This window comes from Benincasa hispida, chromosome 7, assembly GCF_027475165.1.
Source record: "Benincasa hispida cultivar pf3 chromosome 7, pf3_genome.v1.1, whole genome shotgun sequence".
NCBI classification, from domain to species: domain Eukaryota; kingdom Viridiplantae; phylum Streptophyta; class Magnoliopsida; order Cucurbitales; family Cucurbitaceae; genus Benincasa; species Benincasa hispida.
This window is the reverse complement of record NC_143484.1, coordinates 58433622-58445741: the sequence shown is the minus strand read 5'-3', so window position 1 is coordinate 58445741 and position 12120 is coordinate 58433622. Positions and strand designations below refer to the sequence as shown.

Below are 12120 nucleotides of genomic sequence, written 5' to 3'. Positions count from 1 at the left end.
GAGTATTGCCAAAGCGCCTTTCTAATTGGAATGTGACTCGACGCTCGTGCAGTCTGAATTGAAGAGAAAAAGAAATTAGAAAATAGAAAATAATAAATAAATAAATAAAAAGGGAAATATACCGATCCAAGGAGGTTGAATGAGAAGGAGAAGTGGATCCCACCAGAAAAGCCTATGGAGGGAAAGGTGGGTCCCACTATGTCGAGGGTGGCGCCCCGTTTGGTCGACAAAGCCAAACCCAATTAACGCAAAACAAAAATTAAATAAATAAAACCAAAAATAAAAATAAAAATAATAACAATAAATTTGTGGCTAATGGAAAATCCTTTCCCTCTTTTTTAATTTTTCACTTGCGACAAAGGAATGTGTCCACACACACACACACACACATCTCTCTATCTTCTTTATCTGTATCCCAACACAGTCCCGTTTTCCCATCCTTACCCTCCGTTCTGTACCGTAATTTCCAAACTGCCACTGGCTTTGCCTTTCAGCTTCACCCCCTTTCGCCCTTTTCTTGATTGTGCCAACACAACGCTACGTTTTGGTATCTTGAAGACACTGATCGCTCCATTTCACAAAACTGCAGCCTACCTGTTTGTGAAAATGCCTCAATGGGCTGCAACATTCTGGTTGACACTTCTTGGACGCTTCTTCCTTTTTCCCCCATCATATATCGCATTCTTCTTTGCGTCTTTGTTGCTTTGCCTCTTTTTCTTAAGTTTGTTGTTTACTTCCCCCACATATACACATCAGCTAATTGTTAAGTCCATTATCAATTGATGATTGAAAATTAGTTCTATGTTTGGTTTAAGTTGGTGGGTTTGTGATTGACTTTCTTGTTTAGCATAATTAGCATTCTTTTTCTGGAATACTCACGAATGCAATTCAATTGAAAGAAATTTATATGGGTGAGTTATTATTAATGCAGGCAATTCAAGAAGCTGCTAACTGACTCAGCCGACCGATTCAACGTCTGTCAGAATTTATGCGCCTAGATTTCATGAGGTGATTATATTCTGACTCATCAGCTTCTCTTTTATTTGTTAGATTTTCTTATCCAATTCAATATATTTGTGTTAAGTATTACATTTACAACCACACAAGTAAAAGGGGTGTGATGGAATCTTATCATGCGGCTAGAAATGACTTGATCAAAGGCTAGGAATCGGTTATGTAGGACCTACATTAGCGTCTCAATCTCATCAGTTGTAGTTGACAAAGGGCATCAAAAGGCCATAAATATAAAAGCATATATATCAGCAACCCACGAGAATCCGATGCAGAAACAATGTTGAAGATGACTTCCAACCGCCTAATAAATGCAATTTTTAAGCATTCATCAATCAAACTTTACGACCAAAACAAGCTTTCACTTACCTCATCCTCACATCATTTCTTCCAATTTCAATCAATTTATTAAAAAAAAGAGGGGGGGGGGGGGGGGGGGGGGGGGAGGGAGAGGAGGGGAATAGCTCTTCCTTTCCCTTCTTTCAAAGTCACACCAACATTATTCTCCCTTGTTCTCTGTCGTGTATTTTATGTAAAAATGCCTTCTTTTACTCTACGGTTTGTTTTACAATATTATTATTACTGCTCATGACATTTTCTCTTTCTTTTTTCTGTTTGTTAAGAATGTTTGAAGGATTTTGTCATCCAAATATGTTTTTTACAGTGGGAAAATAGAATAAAAACAGATCATCAATACGAAGGGTCCTTCTTTTGTTATGGGAAACACGAGGGGCAGTGTTAAATTAGAGGGGCCATGATCAGCATAGTGAAGTGGAGGGTTTTGTTGAGGATTTGATAGGGATATAAACATATCTTAATTCCTGCTTTTGGACACCCTTTATTATCTTTTTTCTTCTTTTAATATTATTTCTAGATACTTGAAATCAAAGTTTGAGGCATAGATTGGAAAATTTAATTTAATTTTTTTAAAAAATGAAAACTTTTTCCTCCTTTTAATTTTGCTCTAATATTCGCCTTTTGAAATTTAATAATGGAGTGGAGGACTGAGGGGGAGGAGTACGATGTTGCGTATAAATTAGTGTTTGACTAAAATAATCTTTGTGAGAGAGCCCACCGTAAAAAAAATTGCTGTGGCAATGATGAGAGCGAGGGCCCGCCGGTGGGCGCTGGATAAGCACGTGGGCTTCTCCTTGTGAAGTGCACGCTGGCAGAGCGATGCCCCCATGGGGCCCTTAAAAAGTAAAAACCATATTCTTCTTCAAGTAACTTAGAAAAATTTTTTAAAAATTCCCCTGTTTATTGTTTGTGTATATATATATATTCCAGATTTTTCCCTGATGATTGGTTGGCCGATTGCATACCTGGCGAGCGTTAAAAGGGTTCAAAATCTTAAGCCTCGGGGTTGTTTTGTTCGTCTTAAATGTCAATTTCTTTAGCATTTTATCTATGTTTTCTCTCCCTTTTTCTAGATAGAGTAGTTATTCTGTACTGTATATTAAATGTGTGAGTTTGATGTAGGTAAGTTTTCTTTGTTCATTTTTGGCTTTTGATTGATAAGGGTGGGTGTGCTGTATTTGTATTTTGTTGGGATTGCAGTGACTTCGATTCGTTGTTTTCCTGTCCAAATCACATGGGGTAGAGAATTTGACTGAAAGGACAAGGCCATGTAATGTTTGATCTTCTGGGTTTCTGTCACTTGACTATTGCTGCTGCCTTAAATTCTGTATATAAAAAACACATATTATATCAAACCCACATCAACAAAAGCCTCTTGGTTTTCCTTTCTTCTTGGAGCCAATTCCTTGTTCAAGGAGAGTCCGTCTGTGTTTTTTGTACTCTGAAGGTTAAAATTTCTCAGATTTGGGAGTTAGAAGATAAGTCTCCATTAGTTTGGCTTAGTTGGAAAACTGAAGTACGAGATATTGGTGGTCTTTATGGTTCCTGTCTGGAGAAATTTGTCTGCTGAGGACCCCTTATGCTGCTGTTGGTAAACTTAAAGGGTGGCCTTTCATTGTCCAGAAGCAGAATAATTCCTTTGATGCATACACATCAAGAGTATCTGATGAATACCGAATCTTAGAAGGAAATAGGAGAAGAAGAAACATTCAACATGAAGTTTATGAAACTTGGATCTCGACCAGACACTTTCTATACTGCGGAGGCTGTAAGGTAACATCCTTTTTCAATCTTATTGTTGGAATTAATCCCTTGAAATATGCACTGATTTGGGACGATCCGAAGGGAATTTATATGTTTGTTCTCAATTCAGGTCAGTCTCCTCTGAAGTCTCTAGTGATCTCATAATTCAGGTGAAAGGAAGTAGATATCTGCTTCACAAGGTAAATTCCAGCACATTTTTGAAAGATTTATATCGTGTGAATGTGTGTTAGTGGGATCCATTTGAGCTGATTATTATGTTTCATGGCACACAGTTTCCTCTTCTGTCCAAGTGTTTGCGCCTGCAGAGACTATGCGCTGAGTCCCCTGATTCCCCACAGCATCAAATAATCCAGCTTCCTGATTTTCCAGGTGGGCTCGAGGCATTTGAACTATGTGCAAAGTTCTGTTATGGCATAACAATTACTCTCAGCGCCAACAACATTGTATCAGCTCGATGCGCTGCCGAGTACCTTCAGATGACAGAGGATGTTGAGAAGGGGAACTTAATTTACAAGCTTGAAGTTTTCTTCAGTTCTTGTATTCTTCATGGCTGGAGAGATACCATCGTGACATTACAAAGCACTAAAGCGTTTCCTTCATGGTCAGAGGAACTTGGTATCACAAGCAAATGCATAGAAGTGATTGCGTCAAAAGTACTTATTCATCCATCAAAAGTGAATCTTTCGCATAGTCATTCCCGAAGGCTTAAGGACGATATCTCGTGCAACGGTGCAGATAGCCAGAGACACAAACAAGCAACCAGGGGTTGGTGGGCTGAAGATGTTGCAGAACTGAACATAGACCTCTACTGGAGAACCATGATAGCTATTAAATCAGGTGGGAAAATGCCCTCCAATTTAATTGGAGACGCACTGAAACTTTATGCTTCAAGATGGCTCCCAAATATATCAAGAAATGGATCTGTTGATAAGCAGTCAGCATCCGACTCAGATTCAGACAAGGCAAACGAGATGTCTGCAAAGCACAGACTGCTGTTAGAATCATTAATAAGCTTACTTCCAGCTGAGAAAGGTGCTGTTTCCTGCAGTTTCCTTCTCAAACTTCTAAAAGCAGCCAACATTCTTAATGCCTCACCCTCTTCAAAAATGGAACTGGCCAGAAGGGTGGGAAGCCAATTAGAGGAAGCGATGGTCACAGATTTATTAATACCCTCTCTGTCATACGGAAATCAGATGGTGTATGATGTAGATATAGTAATGACCATAATTGAGCATTTCATGTTACAGTGGCAGAGTCCCCCAACAAGCCCTCCGAGATCAAGGATAGGTTTTGAAAGGAGAAGGTCTCGCTCGGCCGAAAATATTGATTTCGAGTTACAGGAAAGTAGAAGGTCTTCTTCAGCTTCACATAGCTCTAAGTTGAAGGTTGCAAAGCTTGTAGACAGATATCTTCAAGAAGTTGCTCGAGATGTGAATTTGCCCTTATCCAAGTTCACGTCGATTGCTGAGTCGGTGCCAGAGTTTGCAAGGCTGGATCATGATGATCTGTACAAAGCTATTGACATCTACCTTAAGGTAACTCAAAGATGTTATCCACTTGCTTTCCATAACTTCTACCATTGACATTATTTCCAAACAAATACTTCTAAAAGGTTTCAACATCACTCTCTAGGATGTGGGGGCACCGGTGCAAGTAGATAACCAACTCTATTGACCTTAAAATCTTGTCATTCTCACCATTTATTAGCAGTTGGGATAAGGCTGACCCACAAGAAAAAGTAGTGAAGATTAATTATTCTAAATTTAATTGTAATATCTCTGTGTTTGCATCCGAACTCCTAAGTACTAACTAGAAAATTCTTGGTTCAAGGTTTAAGAATGTTTAAGTTTCGGATGCCTATCTGATAACACTGACTCTTATGCTATATTTTAATGTAGTGTTTCAAAAATACATTTTGAAGCCATTATACTTGAGCATTTCCCTTCATGCTTACTCGATATATGATATGAATTTGATAGCTGAATGGCTTCTTTTTTAATCTCAACTTTGAAGAAAAACCTAAGAGCTCTATCTACATTGAAAACCAGAGCTCAGTTTTCAATAACTTTTCCAATCTATGCTAGATTTCAGAATTTATTTTCCTTGTAACAATTCACTAGAAGTTCAAATCACAGTTGAGTTATTGTTGCTGAAATTCAGGCACATCCAGAAATGGGAAAAAGTGAAAGGAAGCGACTCTGTCGAATTCTTGACTGCAAAAAACTCTCTGTTGAGGCTTGTATGCACGCTGCACAAAATGAGCTACTCCCTTTAAGGGTGGTGGTCCAAGTTCTGTTCTTCGAACAAGCGAGGGCAACAATGGCCGGTAGCAAAGTCGCCGAGCTTCCAAGCAACATAAAGGCGCTTCTGGCTGCCCATAATATTGACCCATCAAAGCCACCAGCGCCATTAAGTACTACCACAAGTGTTCAAGCAGAGGACCAACTGAGCATCTCAGGGTTGAAATCACCAAAATCCAAGATTTCTACGTTGCAGATGAAGCTGGCCGAAGATGACGATTTGAACGAAAATAGTATGCACCCTAATGGAATTTCAAGGCCTTCTAAGTTTAAGGCTCTCTGTTCTCTCCCCTCTCGACCGAAACGAATCTTCAGTAAGTTATGGTCTGCTAACAGAAGTATCATGGAAAAGAATTGAGTGAATTTTGTTGATTTTGGGGTTGAACATGTCTATTAAAGAAGTAGCATATTCTCTCTTCTTTTGGCTTTAATATTAGACACCTACTTTGTAAGTTGTAACCTTTTAGAAGAAAGATTTAAGAATCTCAATGTGCATTGCTGGTGTAATCTATATTAATAAGAGTACAAATTCTCAGGAATGTGGATCTATTGCTGGTACTTGGCCATGTGAAAGCCAATGTTCTTGTTCTTGAATACGAACAAGAATCAATTGTCCTTTCAATTCTTTTGAAGTTTTAGGACTTTCAGTGATGTGCACTTGCTTCTTGTTTTGACATTTTGTAGAACCTCATAATGGAGCATTGTCCTCCTCTTTCATTTTTGTTTTTAGTAATATTCCAAAAATAGATGATCAAACTTGAATTAGTTGGTTGATTTGAAATATTTTTCCTACCCTCCCCTTCATTGATTTGAGTGAATTGAAATGATTTCTTTCTTCAAGATGCCTCCAAAAGATGAGCCAAATTAAATTGGCTTGAAGACCGTGGTCGGTCTTGGATTTGGTATTAAGTGATGCGTTGGAATGTCAATGGATTGAACTCTCTGCTATTACTTGTGATTTGTGGGAAAATTAATGTCTGTTCTTTATTAGTAGTATTAGATATAAAGATTCCATTGGATTATTGATTCAATTATACAAGTACATATTATGAAAATTATAAATTAATTATTAAAATAGGGAAAATTGCAAAAATCACTCTAAAGTATAGTGGTAGTTACAATTATACCCTCAAAAGCTCTCAAGCTTATACAAATATACTTACATAATTTTAGAAAATGTAACAACTGTATAAGTTTGAAAGTTCAATTTTTACTTTGGTAGAAGTTTGATGACTCAATTATTACAATTGAAAGTTAAAATGTGTGATTATAATTACCATCATACTTTAAAGGTGGTTTTTGCAATTTGCTCTTACATGTATTTTGTTTTGTCAAAGCGAGCATAGTTATATTGGCTAGCAATCATAAAATTTGTGGTTCGAATTAGGGGTGTTCAAATAACCCAACCCGAACAATTCAGACTATCCAACCCAAATTGTAAAGGTTTGGTTGGGTTCGGTTCAGGTTACACTTTTAAAAATTCGGGTTGACCCAATCCAATCCGAATTTCTAATATTATTAAAATATATATATTGTAACTCATATATATTTTTATGATGTTTATATGAAGTTTGTAATAGATATCTTGGATTTTGATATTTAACATTTGAATTTTATGAACTTTTAATTATTAGTACGTGTTGTACACGTATTTTAAGTTAATAAAAAAAATGTAATAAATAATAAATCAATAACCTGACAATCCAACTCAATCCGAATTTTAGTGGTTAAGTTGGGTTGGGTTGGAGATGCAGCCAACTCTAACCACCCAAATTTCGGGATTGGTCCAAAAAATTGGGTAATCCAATCTAATCCAATCCATATACACCCTAATACGAATCGAAATTTCTGTTAAGAGCATTAGTGGAAATATATCATCAAATGACAACTCATAGAACTGAATCAACTTGTTTTTTATTTTGTAAATATATTTAGAAAGTATACTGTTATTTCCTTGCAAAAATTTATTTATACAATGTTCAAAGGTGACGACCATTTAATTTCTTTTTTTAAAAAAAACACATAATATTGCTTTTGTCTTTCTATTAGGATTTTATTTCATTTTAGACCATGTTTTCAAATATCGAAATTTAGTACATTTGATTTCAATAAATTGTAGAATTAGTTTATATTGTTAGTCTATTGTTAAGTTCTCTCAAATAATAAATTAGTTTTTATAAATTCTTTCACTATCAATTTTGAAAAACATATTCATATTACGTATATTCTTGCAATGAAATTTTTGTTATTATTAAATTGTATTTTTACAAATATATATATATACAAAACATATTCATATTACGTATTTTCTTGTATTGAAATTTTTGTTATTATTAAATTGTATTTTTACATATATATATATATATATATATATATAAGATAACAAATCCTAGATACCCAAAATTTTAAAATTACTATTCCAAATCCTCATGTAATATGAAGAAAGACATCAATTAACCCAAGCTCAATGTACAGGAAATGACATCTATGAATGGAATATAGATGACATGATTGAATATCAAATTCTAAACTTAATGCATAAGATGACCTTAGCCACCATTGTTTATAAGATACATCAAAATACCGATCATCAAATTGCTCAAATGCTAATTTTTGAATTCAATGGAAATTTAAAAGGATGGTGGAATAATTGTGTATCTTCAAGTGATAAAACAAGAATCTTAACTGATATTAAAGTTGAACAAACTAGCTCAGGAATAAATTAAATACAAGATGTTGTTGCAACTTTGATTTACACCATTACCAAAAACTTTATAAGAAAACCCGCTCAATTCCAAGAATGAAGTTCTGAAATACTTTCCAACCTTACTTGTCCAAAACTTCAAGCTTTCATATGGTATAAAATGTTTTCTTAAGTAAAATTTACATTCGAACAGGCTGGAATAATCAATATTGGAAAGAAAATTTCCTCTCAGGATTTACCGAAATTATTTGCTAAAAAGGTACGCCAAACAGTAAGACAAACTTATCAATGTACATTCTTTTGATAATGTAACCTACGATGAGTTAATTAACTTTTGCAACAATGAAGGATTAGTCTTATGCACAAACCTTAAGTTAAAAGCAAAAATGAAAAATGAATTTCATAGCAAAAACAAGAACTTGGATCTTTTAGTGCTCAAATATGGTTATGAGAAATACAGGCTCCATCGGCAAGAAACAAACCTAAGATATTTATAAGAAAATTTTACAGAAAATACAATAGAACCCAAGGATATTTTCAAAATAATTAAAACAAACAAACTTATAAATCAAAACCAAAAAGAAGATTTAAAAATTAAAAGTTAAAGATTTAAAAAGAATATTTTAAAATGGAATCAAAGCCAAGCATCACTAGTATAGTGTATTAGTTCAATTAAATTAGCATTAAAGATTTATTAGCCTTTATCTTAACATTATTCTAAGTATCCTTTGTGATAATAATGTTTTGTTAATTATTTCTATTGAATAGTACTTTGGTAAACCTTGTATTTCCGGTAGTAGAACCGTAAGACCGTTGATAAGTTTGGTGTTCTAGTGTTGTAGAATTTTAGCATCTTGATTATCTGTCACATTAGATTAAAAAAAAAAAAAAAAACTTGTCTCCAATTCTCTAATATACGAAATATTATTCAATTAAATGTTATTTTCAAACCTTTTATAATTAATAAAATTGAACTAGATAAAAAGAAAAAAATTGGTCCCACAAAAATAAACTCTATATATTTTTTGAATCCTTTCACTAACAAAGTGAGATTCATGATGGATATTACAAAACAATGGAAAACCTCAAAATAAATATATATTTCTTCCATTGGATGAAATATAAGACATATTATCAAAACATTACATCTTCTTCCTTATCAAACTATTAACACAAATACCTCTTCTCCCACATGGGAGACTACAATTCCTAAAAGATACATAACCTCTACATATCCTCCTTTAGAAGACATTAAGTTTCAAAATAACAATGATCAAGAAGTAATAGCTTCTCCTTTCAAAATGATTGACATACCTAAAAGTGAAACAAAAGTTCTAACATTAAAAAATATTAAAAATATATAATTACAAAATAATTATTCCAATAAAATTTTACATACAATATTTAATCAAGTGAAAAGAATAGAATCTTAACTCGAACCCCAACATTATCCTATAAAATCGAAATCTCACCTAATTGTTAAACAAAGCCTTATTTAAACCTTTTGAAATTTCATATAAAGATTTAAAATTAATTAATTTTTCAAATAAAGAATCTAATAATATTTTAGACAAAATTAACCTTTAATTACAAAACTTAAACTTAAATTCATCAAATACATCAACATCAAAAGTTAATACCATAAATGAAACTCTTAGTGAAAATCATTCTCATATACATAAACTAGAAGAAAATTTTGATAATAACTTGGAATAACAATTTCAAAATCTTACCCTCAAAAGATAACAAATACTAGATACCCACAATTAAAAAACTGTTATTCTAAACCGTCTCTACCTATAATATGAAAAAAGGCATCAATTAACTTAGAACTCCGTAACACCCGAACCCTCACAGGATTCTTTAGGTTAAGAGGTGAACTCGGACTTGAAGCCTTAGAAGGAAAATTTTGGCTAAGTACCTAAACCTTGCCTTGGAGGAAGTAATAATACTTAGGAAAATTTCTAAGTATTGGAGGCATAGTAGATTGGGGTTAAGATTTTGGCTAAGTATCCAAACTATGCTATGAGAATAAGAGTTGGATTCATTTTGGCCAAGTTTAACTCATATTATAGTTGAGGAAATAAGTCATAGAATAGTTAATAGCATAGCTGACAAAGTCATAGCATAGTACTTGAAGTCATAGCATAGCTAAGGAAGCTCAAATCATAGCATAGTGGAGTAAAATCCTACCATGTTGGGTGAAGGAAATCAAACACGAGGATTTTCATGAGCAGCGACAGAGATCGTTCCAAATTCCATTCAAATGAACACAAATAATTACAGTAAAAAACGGAAACTAACAGGTCATGCATAAAACGAAATTACAATATGTTAAAAGATGATACAATGGATAGAGGATGCATACCTTTGAAGAACCATTCTTCACGAATCCCTCGATCAATCTACAAGTGTCTAAGAACAGTACACTTGAACGCAACAATCGGTACAGCCAACGAACACGACGAACACAGCCTCCACGAACTGAGTGAGGACACCACCACAATGGTTACCTTGGTATTCTCGGTTTAAGAATCCCGGAGTTTTAGACTCTGTCTTATCTTGGCTTGAGGAAGAGACTGGAGGTCTACGATCGAGTAAACGATCGTGGGAGATAAGATGTTGTCTATCTTATAGATGATGTGTTCTATTGTTTAGTAAACAGCAGCCTATCGTATAGACTTAGCCACTCGATCATGTAGCAACGATCAGCTGAATGACTATCGTATAGTCAACTCTAAGCGATCGTTTAGCTGATGGTGTAGTCTCTCGGCTATCGCTTAGTGAAACTCTTTCACTTAATAGCTTGTCTCCGTGAGAACTTTCCACATGAAGTAACTTCCAAATTTAGGAAAACCATTTTCTTTTTTATCTCACGGTTACCATAAAACTTCCAATAACCTCCCACTCAATCGGTTATTAGAGAAAAAGAAATTAATTATCATATAATTCATTTATTATAAATAAATATGATAACCAACTTATCATATTATATTTATAACCTATAGTTTTAAAATTTCATCATATGAAACATTACATAGTTCTTTTTCTATTTTATGGTAATTGATATAAATCATATTTATATTAATTCCTCAACTTGATGTATCTCATACATCGCGCCAATTATATCATATATAATTGAATTTTTTCTTGTTAATTTGAACACTTCAAACTAACCCCAAAATCTGATTCTAAACTTGAATCCATTAAGCTACCTAGGAGACCTTATGAATCTGTAGTTTGAAGCTCAAACGGTACGTGAATAACTGACTAAACTCTTTAGTCACGGGATCCACCATCTGTTAACTGTTGGGCACTCTACTAAAGACCGACAGTTGTACTCTTCTCACTACAGATATATTTCTGTGTCCATGATGACATGCAGAAATGCATGTCATCTTAGGCCTTTTATTTAGAATTATGAAGGCTGTTAAGCAGAATATGCGGCAATTGTGTTAGGAATTCATGAGAAAATGAGTTTGCGGCGTTCAGCATTGAGAATCTCGGCTAACCCATTATTATGTGTTATTATGCGTTCAATTGTCTATTTTTATAGCTAACGCAGGAAGTGGACACAAACGTGGAAGCCAGACTACCGTATAGACTACCGCATGCGGAGAAACTCTCCATCGCAAAGACGAACGCATACGATCAACGCATAGATGTTGCGGTGATCAGCCGCATGCGTCCATTGCATACGAGTTGCGATCGTTAAGCGATTACGGTCATTGTGTAGAGTTGTGGTATTAAGCGAATGCGGTCACTGTATGATTGCTGCTACACGATAACGCATAATAGAGAGATCAACGCAAGGTTGGTGGAATGGACGCATCAACGCATCTCTCGGGAAAATTAAAAGATGATGTTGATATTTCACCTACCATGCCGTTAGCAGCAGAGATTCAAAAAAGGACTAACGTGCCGCGAATGTCAAAATCAGAGCAGTCCATAAATGTTGTCGGTGATCCAAGCTCTATAAATAGA

General features: G+C 34.6%; 1 protein-coding gene across 3 annotated transcripts; it reads left to right on the top strand.

The window, feature by feature from the left end:
• The first annotated feature begins 329 nt into the window (after positions 1–329).
• LOC120081532 (Phototropic-responsive NPH3 family protein) lies at positions 330–5971 on the top strand. Of its 3 annotated transcripts, none has more exons than XM_090315831.1 (6): positions 330–818; positions 932–1008; positions 2569–3141; positions 3242–3311; positions 3405–4667; positions 5293–5971. In XM_090315831.1, exons 3-6 carry the CDS (start codon positions 3083–3085, stop codon positions 5788–5790), a joined length of 1890 nt encoding a protein of 629 aa, XP_090171957.1. In that variant the 5' UTR covers positions 330–818; positions 932–1008; positions 2569–3082; the 3' UTR covers positions 5791–5971. The 3 variants fall into 3 exon arrangements, with proteins under 3 accessions (XP_090171957.1, XP_038892423.1, XP_090171958.1); XM_039036495.2 differs by having other exon boundaries at positions 368–632; XM_090315832.1 differs by lacking the exons at positions 330–818; positions 932–1008 and adding an exon at positions 1502–2211.
• Positions 5972–12120: the final 6149 nt, after the last annotated feature.